This window comes from Anguilla rostrata, chromosome 4 (assembly GCF_018555375.3).
Source record: "Anguilla rostrata isolate EN2019 chromosome 4, ASM1855537v3, whole genome shotgun sequence".
NCBI classification, from domain to species: Eukaryota; Metazoa; Chordata; class Actinopteri; order Anguilliformes; family Anguillidae; genus Anguilla; species Anguilla rostrata.
This window is the reverse complement of record NC_057936.1, coordinates 49376283-49391277: the sequence shown is the minus strand read 5'-3', so window position 1 is coordinate 49391277 and position 14995 is coordinate 49376283. Positions and strand designations below refer to the sequence as shown.

Sequence of the window (14995 nt, the reverse complement as noted above, 5' to 3'; positions counted from 1 at the left end):
AGACACTCTTATCCAGAGCGACGTACAACAAGTGCATCAGTTCAAGGTGCAGAGGTGCAGAAAAAGCACACTAGAGTGAAGTAAAGATCATAGTTCCAGAAGTGACCACATAGATCAGGACTCCAACCCTGTAGGGTAACGTGTTCAGCAAACAAACAATCCTGCCAAGTACAAAACTAGCACTGAAATCACATTTGCCTAATCAGAATCAGACAAAAAGAATCCTGCCAAATACAAAACTAACGTGATCGCATTAGCCTAACTAGGTACATTGAGCTAAACTAGAGGCTAGGGAGGGGTGGGGAGAGGTGCAGACTGAAGAGGTGAGTCTTTAGTCTGCGCTTGAAGGTAGTCAGATTCTCTGCTGTTCTGACCGCCACGGGAAGGTCATTCCACCAGCGAGGGGCCAGGACAGACAGCAGACGTGAACGGGAAGTACAGACACGAAGAGGGGGAGGTGCCAAGCGTCCAGAGGTGGCAGAACGGAGAGGTCTGGCTGGTGTGTAGGGTCTGATGATCCTCTGGATGTATCCTGGTGCTGACCCCTTGGCTGCCTGGTATGCAAGCACCAAAGTCTTACATTTGATGCGAGCCATAACAGGCAGCCAGTGGAGGTCAGTGAGCAGGGGGGTGACATGGGAATGTCTGGGGAGGTTGTATTACCAGGGTCAGAAGGTCAAGAATTATATTACGAAGTGAAGTGATACATTACATGAAAATAAATATAAAATATGCAGCAATATGTGATGTTTTGAACAAGTATCCACCTTATGCAAGTTTGTGAAAACACCCAGTGACCAGTGACATCTGCTAAAAACCGACGAGGTTGCTGTCAACTAATCCCATCAGTCCTACAGTAAGTGGCTCTTCAATGCATACAGTAGGCTATACAAACAAAAGCCTTCCCTCACTTTCCCACACTATTTTTTCTATTAGTCATTTGTGTTTATGGACAAATTTAACCACAAGGACATGTTTGTTTGTTGCCAACAGTATATGTATAGAATGATTTGCAAAAGCAGAACTGATATATGATGCTGACTTGTACTGACAATTTTGAGTTAAATTGGTGAATTGGTGATTTGTTTCAACATCCAAAAGTCCTACTCATACCTCCAAGGCATTTTAGGCAGACATCTGCATAGAAAATGACATCACAAAGAAAAATGATGGTGTTAGAAACTGTTATAAGTATTGCCAATGCCCCTTTTACTCACAGATGATAAATAAAGCAGAAAAAGTGTGCTGAAATGGTACACGAGGTATGGAGGTATTTTAACACACAGTTTAATGGGTTGTCCTGGATGTGTGCTTTTTCCACATTTTAGAAAACCAAATGCCATTGGTATAGATAAAAATGTTAATCTCACAATCCTGTTAGAATCATCTGCCTTTAAAACACGGTGGTACTACTGTAATTGCAACATTAGCTCCTGGGGTTAGAGAGGAAATATGATTAATCTGTCAAACGCATAGTATGGTTCTAGAGTGCATAAAAAAGAAAGATTATGAAGAGATGAGGCAATCAGAATGCATGATGAGCCAGCAGATAATTTGTGGTAAAATGGAGTTATAGAGATTTTTAAAGAACATCAAATGATTTTGTAATGGAAAGAAGCCTGTGATGTATGAGCTAATGCAGAAAGTGGAAGGGTTGGAAAACAGATCATGAATATATTAAGGAACCGATGAATAAATATCATTTTATACATTGTGGTTATTTTCATAATACAGTGTATTTGATATAAGAGATTGCGGAGAGAGATTAAACCTTGATTTCATTATTATTTACCATATTTATTTGCCTTTGATAATTAACAAAACTTTAAATTCCAGACTGTTAAAAAGGTACTAAGACTGAAGTCAAGTTCTCCGTATTTTGACACTAGGGGGCATAATATTGCTCCAAACGTGTTAAATGCATAACAGTACATCGTAATAAGATATCAAGAAATTCAAAATCCAAAACAGACCTTAGTAATTATTATTTAGCTTGTTAGTTTTTTCTTTTTTTTGCATATTATGAAGCTTGTTATTTTGCAAACAATTGCAATTTTTCTGTGTTTATTGTGTTTTACTAAAGGACATGTTATGTTCCCTATATTCCACTAGATGGCAGGCTTTATTGCGCAACTGATTATTTACTGTACTAAGGCATTGCCACCATTTCAGTGACATGCTGGTGAAGATTCAAGATTACCTAGAAGGGTTGCCAGCAGTCCCAAGGCTCAAGAAAAAGGGCAGTGTGTTCCAAAAAACAAAACAAGACAAAACAAACAATAAATAAAGAAATAAATAAAAAAATAAAAGAGGCAGCTTGGGCCTCAAATGTTGGAACAGACCACCATTAGACGCATTAGAATCTCATTTTAAGAGGGACCCTTCTTTTTTGGATGATCGCTGGCTATTATCTACCTGTTTTCTAATTGTTAATAATTTCTGTGTTATTTTAAATGTTGTTTTTATTATATATTATCCATTCATCATTTATTTTCTTTAAATTAGTCAATGTCGTTAGAATTCTTATTGTGTCTTTATTGAATTCTCAATTGGGGCAGATCCCTGAAATACGTTCGTAAGCTCACTACAATAATATCTAATAAGAATGACTCGTAACACTATCACAGTTTTTGGTTTCTGCTGGATAAGCAAGTATACATGAATCACAAAAATGACCACATTCAAGTTGATTTCCCACAATTGAGCTATACACATTCAGTCTAATTTTGTAAGAATAGAAAGGATGCGTCTTATGTGATCTGTACTGGGTTTGTTAGATATTATTTGATTACATACTATACATGTGTGCAAAAACGAGATATTTGTTTCTGAATTACTGTTCTCTTAAAGAAAAAACTCAGTATAAGCTGCATAACTATCAACCATTCTTCAGTGGTCTTCCTGGTAATGTATCTCCATATTCATTTCCACTAAATCATCTCATGATTGTGCAAAGATAACAATAACACAGAACAGAGATGTTTCTTTTTCATGTGAGCTCCCACCTCAAAGGGTGTCTTTTAAAAACAACACACTTCCTGCTTTGTGGGAGTAATTCTGGCCTTTTGGCCAAGAGCAACATTCCAATACAATGGCTTAAGCCCATGCCTTTACCTGCAAGTAGCCTTTTTACCGTAACATTTAAAAAAGATGTAAAATAAGTTGCAGAGCTATTTTAAGCTGCCACTGTTTGAAGAGCAGACAGTCTGCCCAACCAATCAGAGCGCTTCTCCCCTGGAGCCTGAGGAGGCAGACCATGTGCCACTTCCTCAGTGAGAGATTAAAACACTGCAGACAGGTTGAGAGGGTTATATACTGTACAACACTCTCTCTCTGGTGACACTGTGCTGCAGCCTTCATTCAACTCTGCCAACACTGAAAGAAGGAAACCGACAGAGGGAAAGAAAGAGCGAATTACAGAAAGAAAGAAAAAAAGTCAAGACTGTCAATTTGCCAGCTTCTCAGAATTCCTTCTCTTTCTCTGGGAAAAAAAGAAACTCCAGTGTTGCAAGCCTGTGCACCATTCTCGCCAAAGACTTCCTATATCAGAGTGCACATACATCAACTGTTCACCTGCACCGGAGAAAGAAATCAGAGAGGCCTGGCAGCATTTGATATTATCACCCGTTCACTTTTTAACTTTGATTAGAACAAAAAGAAAGAAAGGAGAGAAAGTTTACAGAAGATTTATATTCAGTTTCTTCAGAACAAAGTTTTGAAGAAGTATCAGATCCAATGGCTGACCACACGATTGAAGAATCTGACTACTATCCTGAAAAGGATGATTTGGAATGGGGATATGAAGAAGGTAAGGTCTTTATGAGTGACTGCATATGTCTCTTTTATTCTAATTTACAGAAATGTGAGAAACTGTAGTCAGTCCTATGATAATGTTTTAAACTGAATGGTGTAACCAGGCTTTTAAATGTATTTTATGTTAAAATATAAAAACATTTTCCAGTTAGATGATAGCTCATCGTTGGATCTGCTCAAATAAAGCTTGTTTGAATGGTACAGCCCTCTTATCCAACAGAGGACTTAAGAGGACTTTGGAACCTTCTGAGCATCAAGTGAGTGAGAAAGATGCAAATAATTAGCCTACAACTTGGTTCAAAATCCTTTTCAGCTTGTCACCGTGAAAAAACAATATCCAAATGTATTTTTCTGCATTCATTAAATACATGTTTCTCTGTTTAACTTGACCAGTGCAACGTAAGTGAAGAAGATACACAACTGTTATAAAGGGACAGGGCCATCTGCTTGACTGAAATAAGTGTTTTTTTCTGTCAATACAGATTGTGAGCCATATTTGTTTCTCAATATAATCTTCAGGAAGGTTGTAGGAGCTATTATTTACAGACAGATTTTGGGTCCATGTAATACCAGAACAATGTCTTAAAGGGTCCTTTTTTAACTGCAAAATTAAGTGTGAATTTGGTTATTACTTGAAGACATGCACTGAGCAGAAATCACAGGATAATCTGGGTTAGTCGTGTAATTTAGTTTTTTTTATTCCATCCACTGTGGTTACCCAGGGATGCCATGAGTGTCCTAAAAAACATGCGTGACCCACATACAGGCGAATAAATTGCAGTAGAGACACTGCATAGCCACACACATCCTGTGGCTCTTTTCCTGAGACATAAGCACATGTATGTGTGCAAACTCTGCACCCAGGAAGACAAAGCAGAAACCTTTTTTCTGTTGAACATGTTAAAAGGTATGAAAGAAAATGTCTGTTTATCGAACACTATTTAGTCTCCAAGTCTCATCGCATTCTTTCAATCTTGACTATGAGTGCCCCCTGCTGCCACAAGCAGGGAGAGGCTTGTGATTCTTCCTGAGTAGAAAATATGTTAAAACAAAAAAAAAAAAGATATCTATAATAAATGTAGGAATCTAGTATTAGTCTATGATTATTCATATTTGGAATGACACCAAAATTACGGCTAATGTATAGAAATGCTTTATTGAACACAGGTATGACAGAAAATAATAAAAGTGGTTGAAATTCCTTGGCATGTAAAACTGGTCAAACTATTCTCTAAAAATATGCAACAGCCCACTGTGAAGTCAACCTTAAATGTAAATTGGAGACATGCTTGAACTACACATTTCTTTTCAACTCTGCTATTTAAGGTGCATTAAAAAATACAAATACAATTTAAGAGTTTTACTGCACACTGTAAAATGTTTGGTGCTAATTTAAATTTAACAGAGCTCTGTGGGTCCAACAGAGACTAAATATCCTCAGTGTAAATCTTGCTCTATTTGTAGATTTAGCACTAAATATTTAACTGAGCCGATTAATGATGATGTGGACAATTTATACTGCTCTAGACTGGCTGCTGAGGGTGTATTTTTATTTTTTTGCATTTCAATCTATCAATCAATCAATCAATCAATACTTTTATTGTCCCCAGAGGGAAATTTTCTTGGAAATTTCACAAAAAGATTCTAATTAATTCACAATTGAACAGGAAAACTAAAACATGATAACATTTATCTTCCTACTAACAAGCAATGCAACTTGAAGGTTGTAGAAAAATTATGCAAGCAGCACTGAGAACAAAACACCCCAAACCCACATCTGTGGCTGTTACCACAGTGACTTAAAGCCCAGTGTATGTATAAACAATCGCACTTTAGCCTTGTCAAATACACAAAAATTCCATTCTCAGCCACCCTGGATCAGCTTACCTTGTTTGTGCAGTAGGCCTCGTACTACTAGAATTCTACGGAGAAGAGGTGTGCTCTGAATTACACTCAGAAAGTAGGCCCTCACGCTAGTGGTTAGTTTCGTGCAACCCGCGCGGTGCATCTGTGTAGCAAATTAATGGCTACATGCCAAGGAGACATGGAGGGACCATGTCTACTGATGGTGAAATTTACCATGTGAAATACATTGAAATAATGTTTATTGATTGACTTTATCAATGTCACATCACACTGCTGTGACGCAAAACAAAAGAAAATAAGGATGAGGATCATTACAAGCAAACACTCACTCTTTACACCTACCTTCCATAGTAGCTATTTTATAAAAGGTGTTATAAAGTAGGTTAGCAACAGGAGGTCACATACTTTCTTAAGAAGTTTTTATTTTGACCTGGTTTCTCACCACAGGCTTTTATGGACTTCCTTCCTCTCTGTCAAGAGTAATGGTTTTGTTGTTTTTATATTTTTTTATCTCTTCATTTTAAACAGGAAGATTGAAATATGACGTGAGCGGACAGATTTAAATGATACATACTTATCTTGGCTTGGCTATTTTTTTAAAATGGTTTTGTGTGGGTGTTCCTCAGCAAAGCATTTTGTGTTGGCCACAATGTGAGGTACTGAGGTGTCAACAACTGAGACTGCTTTGTATGTTACTGATCTGTGAATGCATTAGGCTATTATAAATGGGGTTCCATGAAGTCTGAAAAATGATATTCATACAGCTGGATGAGAATCAATTGAACTGTTGTGTTCACATGGAGAAAATTTGATTGTGAATCTTTAAAAAAAAAAAAATAAAAATCAGTTTGAACATTTCTGTTCCAGGTGTGGAGTGGGGGCTGCTGTTCCCTGAGGCCAACGGAGAGTACCAGTCTCCCATAAATCTGAATTCCAGGGAGGCCCGCTATGACCCCAGGCTGCTGGAGGTGCGGCTTTCGCCGAACTATGTGGTGTGCCGCGACTGCGAAGTCATTAACGATGGGCACACCGTGCGGATAATGCTGCGATCAAAATCAGGTGTGGTCAAATCCTCCAATACTGTACAACCCTAACCCCTTCCTTCAGATGAAAAGTCCACCCTCCACCCCCCCAATTCAGGCTCAACAATCCCCTCCCTCTCCAAGCTCTTGCTATCAGAGGGGAGGAGGATTTAATGGTTTAGGCTGAATCTGTGATGTCATATGTGAAGGGACCAACAGAAAGACTTGCCAAGGCTATTATCAGGCGATGCCAACCTTGTGTTTCTACAGTGTAGCCTTGGCCCTGTCAGAGCCTTTAATCATTTGGAGGTTCATTCACTGAAATTCATTGTGCTGCTTATGAAACCTTTAGATTTACTAAGACGATCTTCTGGTGTCCCCGTTAAAGGGGTGGCACATTGATGACAGCTGTGCGACCTGTTTTAGTACGTTTCCACTATCAAGGCCAGTTCTGTTATTGAGTGCTTGTCAGTGGGAAATGGGGCTAATTTCAACAACAGAATGTCCTCCGCCTCACTAATAGAATGATCAAACAGCTTTATGTCTACAGGTCTAGCTAACAGAAAATTCTCAGTTTAATCATGTCTGCTGCCACTAAAAAAGAACAAATTAGGTTTCACAAATTAAGTTTTGAAAATACCTTAAATCGTGGCATTTTCCATGGATTTCAAATGATAAAAATAAGTTTTCTAAAGTTCGCTGACCTTCCTGTCACCGTCTTCCTGTTTTAGTGGTCACAGGAGGCCCGCTTCCCAGTGACCATGAGTATGAGCTGCACGAAGTCCGCTTCCACTGGGGTAAAGAGAACCAGAGAGGCTCAGAGCACACTGTCAACTTTAAGGCCTTTCCAATGGAGGTAATGCCCTCACCCACGTGATTACTGCCATCATCAGCTGCAGTCAAGCCTAATACAAGGGAGGGGCAGTGGTCCTTTACACTTTCAGTGCCTTCTGGGTTTTAACTGTGGACATGTTCTAGATAGCATTCACTTTAGTTCACTTTTGCTGGCATCCATAAAAAGCTTATTTTCCCTCAATTGGAATGCTGCTCAAAATGGCTGCCATCAACTGGCCTTTCATGGGGAACATGCTTACCTTTTTGTGAACAACCTATTAAGAAAAAAAATCTATTTTTAAAGCATGATTTTTAAATGTCATGAAGGAGGAGTGTGAATGCAAAAAAAGAAAAAGAAAAATGAGTAGAAACGTATGCCCACCTGGTTATAGGTTTTGACCAAGGCTAAACTAACTCAAGACTGCATATATAAAAATAGCCTTCCTATTGCCTGAATTACTTTACCTTCATTGAGAGTGCATTCACACCCGTAGAGGAAAAAGAAAAACAACCCTCTTAACGGAAACTTGTTTTAAAAAATTACATATGTGCCATTAGACCATTAAAGTCTACAAAAGATATGGTTTTCCTTGAATACTATTATTATGTATCATGAGTAAGATGACATTGCAAACCCCAGCATTAAGACCCTGACATGAACAGCTGTGCGAATACACAAAGCAATCACTTGAAGCTGCCACCTGCAGTCTGCCTCAGGAATAAGAACAGGTGGTTCAAAGAAGGCCATTAGAGAGAGAACAGCAAAGTACCTGCTTAAGTACCAGAACATTGTTGGTACAAATGACACATATAATCAATTGTTTATTCACCTGATTGCTAGAGGGCAGGCTTTTCTGACATAAATATTCCATGTGGTTTTTGGGAAGACCTTAATCCTCAAATGCAGATATATCTAAAGATTGTGTGGTTATATCCCAATGAACACTTATGCAGTGAAAAGTCAGTGAAACACTGTGTAGGTGTTTAGGTGAAAACCTGGCTACATTTACTTTTACTACATAAAAGTGATAGTTTTCTAGCCAGCATACCAATGATATATCAGGGTAAAACCTTAGCTATTTTGAGGTTAACCTAGTTCATTTATGTCAAAATATTTCTCAACCAATATTCCACCCCTCTACACTTCTAGATTTTAGCTCCTGCTCAAAAAACATGAAAAATCATGTTACATTTACAGTTTCTAAGTTATCTGCACTGCACACTTACAAAAATATTTTATTTATTAAAAACTAAAAGTTATCGCTACTATGCACACCCTCACTTTGAATGCTATTCCCTTAAAATTGCTCTGTAGATGATTTCTGTATGGTCATCACCAAATTTCAGTGGTGACATCCATATCCAGTAGAGTTTTCAAAATCAAGTGGTAACTGGTTGTGCTATAAACTGTATTTTAAATGTTTTTCTTTTCAGCTCCATCTGATCCACTGGAACAGTACACTCTACAGCAGCATTGACGAGGCTTTGGGAAAGAGAAATGGCATTCTCACGATTGCTTTATTTGTACAGGTAATGACTATGGCTGACATCGGAATGAGTAAATACAGGAAAGATGACATCAGAATACTGATTAAACACATTTTACAATCATAAATGAAACACAGTAATCATTTCTGCTTCTTCTTCTTCTTTTATTTCAGTATCATGTGAATTTGCTCATGTGTTTTCACTGAACAGTAACTGCTCCTTAAATTCATTTGTCCAAGCTGAACAAGTTTGCAATATTAACCATGAAGACTTGCTAAGCTACCAGATAGAGAGAATTTAGGTAAATCGCTACATAGTTGTATTGCTGAAGCAGTTGTGCTTTTATGCACCTGAAAGCAATAATCATGCTTTAGCAACAATTCATAGCAGCCATAAGATGAATCAGACATGTAGTTGGATGCAAGCAGTTTTGCATTTTATATATACGCTGGTAAATGAATTCACCAATAATAAATAGATGTTAACACCTCTACAATCTGAAATTTGCTTGCCATTATTTAGCCCATGTTGAGATTGTCTATGAAGTTTGATGCACCTATTCTCTCCTAGTCTCCCATTGTTTTCATTTCTTCCTTCCCCTTTGTTTGACAGATAGGGAAAGAACATCTAGGACTGAAGGCAGTAACCGAGGTGCTTCAGGACTTACAGTACAAGGTGAACAATGGATCTCGCTTTTTCTTGTTGTTACGGCAAATAGTTAAAGTGAATGAGGGGTCTAGATTGAATGGGACTTGGCACAGTTGCTAAGAGATCTACCATTTTGTGCTTGAATTGTGAGATAAGGCACCAAAACAGGCCCCAAGAACATTATTCCTTGCCAACTGGGAACTTACCAGAAAGGCTTAACAGCTGCTATGGCTACTGCTACGAAAGCTTCAGAATCTTTATATAATCAGCGTGTAATCATAAAGATGCATTGGTTTGTACTGTACATCTGAGTGTACACCAGATGAAAACCTTCCACATATCGTTAGTCATGTCAATGGTTCCTTCTTAGTAGGAGCAGGAGAGGGATTTGACCAGTTAATTGCAATAATTGGATCAGATCTAGGATCAATGGAAACATGTGAGCTGAATTTGCACATGTACATAGGAAGCATGACCAGGATTAACCAGACCCAAGCTGTAGGTAACAAGGGAGACTCAATAAGGTGTTCACTACAGATCACATGGACTATAATACAGCCAAAATCTCCTGACACACACACACACACACACACACACTCACAGCACAATCAGGTTTTGACACAGGACAACAGAATGACCGTTCAATGTAAAATATAAAAATATATATATACAAATGTCCACTTAATCTGAGATTCAGACAATTATTAGTCATGTGGGTCATGCAAAGACTGCAAAGAGTCATTGCTCTTCTAGAAATTTCTGGACAACATTTCTTTACAAGGCTGAGACAACTGCAGTTATCAGAGGTCTTAGTTTACCCAAAATTCAATTTCTTATGAATTCTCAGTCAGTAGTCACAGTCAGTGCCTTTTTTCCAGAGGTGCTGGCAAACATTTAAAATGTGTGCATTCCTATATAATGTATTTTTTCTACTATAAGAAAGTCCTACAAGGTAACTGTGTGGGGTGCAATATCTTTTTTTCTCTCTTAAGTTTAAAATAAATCTTTTGTTTTGTCTCAATAGGGGAAGACCAAAATAATACCCTGCTTTAACCCTAACACATTACTCCCTGGTAAGTATTAAACTGAAATGTAAATGGAATATCACCAGTGTATCACAATCATACTAAGGGCAATGGTACTCATCATATGCTTACAGTACTTGCACTTGTTTAACTAAAGCGAGATGCGTGGCGTTGTCTGTAGGGTGTCCGACTCTCGAGCAATGCGCTAGTCCCCCCTCTCGTGGGCGGATGTTTGTTCTCTGCCGTGACGCTGGGTGAACTGTGGCTCCTTCTCTATCTCTTTCCCTCCCTGCTTTCTACCTGCCTGAATAACCAACAATAGGAAATGAGGCTAGACGGTCCTGAGCCCCTCAGTGACTCATGTATACTAATGTGAATGCGTACTCATTTCACATTGAGGTCAATCCAGGGATTTCCTCTGTAGCAGGCCTAGTATCAATAACGGACCCTATTATGACCATTCATATTTTATTTGAAATAAATTAATATGAAATGTGTTTAACAGTAGAAGGTTTTGAGGTTTAAAACAAACACAGATCAAGTCACATATTTGACTTATTTATAAGATTTCTATGACTTATGATTTATGATTTATGTGGATTAGGGGTGTACAATCTTATTTGATATGGGTCCTGCATTAAGAAACCTGATTCTACTTATCAAGGTGGTCTTGATTGAAGACCATTATTAGTTAAATAGTTCAATCGGGTGTTGTAGTGCTGGGCTAATACAAACACCTGCACCCACACCGGCAACTTTTCGGATGAGATTGGACATGCCCGTCATAGATGAACAAATGCTTGGTACATCCGACCAAACACTTGCCCTTCACATGGACAAGCCATAGAGGTTTTCACCGGGTCAAATAAGCCCGCAGTCAGGTCAGTGCTGTGCCAGTAAGAATAGCCCTGTGACAGTGTGTCCATTCCCAGACCCCCTCCTGAGGGATTACTGGGTCTATGAGGGCTCCCTCACCATGCCGCCCTGCAGCGAGAATGTCACGTGGATCCTGTACCGCTACCCTCTGACCGTCTCACAGTTCCAGGTAGGATAGCAACCAAGCCAAGCCCCCCGGTGTGTCCCCGCTGGTGTGTGTCCCCCGCCCCAACCCCCCTGCCCCCGTCCCCGCCCCCGTCCCATCCCCTCCTGGTCTCATGTACTCTACCTGCTTTTAAGTATCTGGGATCATTACACACCTCTTTCAAGATAAGGTTACTGCCTTCCCTTTGAATCACGATGGCCCAAATGTCACGAACGAAATAAGCCACTGGTTCCCTTTTTAAAGGGGATCATTGGAGAAGAAAAAAAAATTGTGATCAATGAAAAGCTCTTGGGACTAAAGATAAAAACTAGGGTAATTGCTAAAGTGTTAGATCCCAGCTTTGCGACTTTGAGTCTTTGAGAAAGCACTTGAAGGCCAAATTAATGTATGTAGCACAAGCCCCTTTTAATCACAATCAACTTTTAATTAATGCAGATTGCAGCAGAGTGTGCTCAGAGCGGTCCCTGTTGTTTTTGGATGCTAAAAACATGAACAAGGGAAGCAGTCATAAACCAAACAACTTTTTGCTGCCTCAGTGAAAGAGTCTTCCACGTGAAAATCAAAACAATGAGAAGGAAAATCAGGCATTAAAAAGTGAACTGACCAACGGCAATCGTAATTGGGTGGGCAGTTTTTTGCCGTTGAAAGTCACTGTGGCCTTGATTTCACCTTCCTGGTGGCTAGCAGTGTGACTCTGGTGTTTTATGGTCGTTGACACAGCTGTTGTACAGGAACAATGGGCACCCAGGTGTTGCCAGTAAAATGTATCGCTGTGAATAGCTTCCTCGTGCGGGTTTCATTCGGGGGTTACCGTGAGTCTCAGCATTAATAAATCCGCCACGCTTAGCTGACCATCAGGCCGAGCCTGGTCATAGCCTTGGGCTATACTATTTGCTAGTTGTCAGTGTAAGAGAAATCGTTTCATGCGGCTGTGGTATTGAGGCTGTAAAACTCTTTTAGTGGGCCAGAGCAGGATATCAAACGGAATGATTTCCATTTTTTACCCGGGCTGGCTGAAATATCTCCTCACTTTTTAAAATGAGAAAGCAGTGCTGCTCGACTCAGTAATACCCAGGTTATTAATCTTAACTTCCTAGCCTTTGATGGATATGAGCTCGTTATTTTGTATGCTTTTGAACTTGTTTGGCTGGCCACCTATTTAAAAAAAATTCATTGTTAAAAATTAGAGATTCATTGTAACTATTCCCTTTATCTTATAAGAAATTTTGTGTCACACATGACACGGTTTTCTGGAACTTCCCTTTAGAATAAAGTTGCCGACTATCTCTGCAGACTTGTGGTTTAATCTTGATAAAGTCCTACTCATTGCAATCAAAGGTCATGACTTTTTGCAAACACACTTCACATTTCTAGAAATAAATACCGAAACAGTCGGTCTTTGTTGTGCCATGCAAGATGCACATTCATTGCCAAAATATTGGTATGACACATATTCCTTCACTTGTATATTCCTTTTTTTTCTCTCTTTCAACTAGACACACAAACAACCATCAATACTCATACTGACCCACACAGACCCACACACACACGCATATATAGTCATGGTTATATTTAGGGGACCTCCCGCATTTTAAGCCTTGACTGTGATGGACAGTGTATTTCTACATCTTTGCTGCGAAAAATATAATATACTGAAGTATACCTGAATCATATGATTTTGCATTTAAGAATACTTGAAGTATAATTAAAGTTTATATCAAGTATGTTTAGTATACAATTTTTCCACATGGGTTGTTACAGTAAGCATGCATATCACAAAAGGCCCAGTTATGAAGACCTGAGAACACGTCTAATGCAATCAATCGCAATTACCTACTGAGCCGATCAGCTGGACCCCTGTCACCCCCTCCCACAGATTGAGGAGTTTCGGAGACTGAGGTCCCATGTCAAAGGGGCGGAGCTCCTAGAAGGCAATGACGGCATTTTGGGTGACAACTTCCGGCCGACCCAGCCCCTCAGTGACAGAGTGGTCAGAGCAGCCTTCCAGTAGGCATCAGTGACCCTGGACTTTATCCATCATAAGTAAGTACAGGCCAGTTATTGCACCAATTGCCTTGTAATGGGTACTTTCATAAATATCCCTGGAAACGTAACGTTACATCTGTGATGAACTGTGCTGTAATGCGAGTCGACAGCATAGAAAAATTAAACTTGTAACAGCATTTCTATTTTATAAAAAAATGTTTTTCAGAAATGCCGGTGGGCTAAGATCTGATATGTACAAAGAGACTGTCTTCTCTTTCAATCATGAAATGCAATTTTCCCAAGCTATCCTACTATAATAGCAAAAAATATGACCTCTTCTAAAAATCATACTCTATTGAAAAGAGGACAAATGCTCCCATAGGTCCTCCGCACTACAAAACAATGTAAAGAGGTCACGTTTGTAGTAACCCATTTCTGTCTAATCTAGGGCTTCAGTTGAATTGCTTTAGAGATGAATTGAAGACTATCTATTTTATTGGTCACTGGGGAATGCTTGAAGTCTGTATGCAGAATGACTATTCTAAAATAGAAATAATTTTTGCCCCAGTTGAGGGCACACAGAAATTAAGTCAGTTTGGCCCATGAATTGGGAAGGAAACCAATCGTTCTTGATGAATTCTAAAGGAATCAAATGATTTTATTCACAGAAACCAACAAAATAACAAGACGCATGACATGGCGGCAGTGAACTGTTCGGCATCGGATTCGAATGTGCCTGTTTACTAGTATTTGAGTCTGAAGGTGTGTTTCTCCTGCTTCACCATTAGAAGATGAAGAATCTTAACGTGTAGCAAAATTCTTAGCATTAAATCAACTCTGACAGACTGCCTATACTAATGATGCATTGCAGGGGTGTATCCATATTTTACACAGATATTTTTTTCCTCTCAAAGTTGACCAACGATATTCTGAAGACATTTGGAAGATGAGACTAGAAAAAGTGAACATGAAACAATGATAATTTTCCATGCACAATACCACAATATAACACACACACACACACAGAATACAGATACTGTTTATACACCCCTAATGCAAAGCATCCCTTATGGACTCACATGATCTGTCAGGGTTAGGTTAATGAACATTGTGACAGTGCAGCAGGTACAGTATCGCTCTTCCCTAAGCGGGCGAGGCTCTCCCGCTCGCTGCAGCAGAGGGAGTACAGTCCGGCGGTGCGGAACAGCCCTGTGAAAGGAAAACCAGCGCACGGCGGTGGGAAACCCACCGCGGAACTGGCCGGGACTGAA

At 39.3% G+C, this 14995-nt stretch overlaps 1 protein-coding gene across 1 annotated transcript; it reads left to right on the top strand.

Annotated features, from left to right (window-relative positions):
* Positions 1-3279: 3279 nt before the first annotated feature.
* Positions 3280-14601, top strand: ca8 (carbonic anhydrase VIII). The gene is made up of 9 exons (XM_064332952.1): positions 3280-3808; positions 6547-6738; positions 7433-7557; positions 8970-9065; positions 9636-9698; positions 10696-10744; positions 11629-11741; positions 13615-13781; positions 14393-14601. The coding sequence occupies exons 1-8, from the start codon at positions 3736-3738 to the stop codon at positions 13747-13749; spliced, it is 846 nt and encodes a 281-aa protein (XP_064189022.1). The 5' UTR covers positions 3280-3735; the 3' UTR covers positions 13750-13781; positions 14393-14601.
* The last annotated feature ends 394 nt before the right edge of the window (positions 14602-14995 follow it).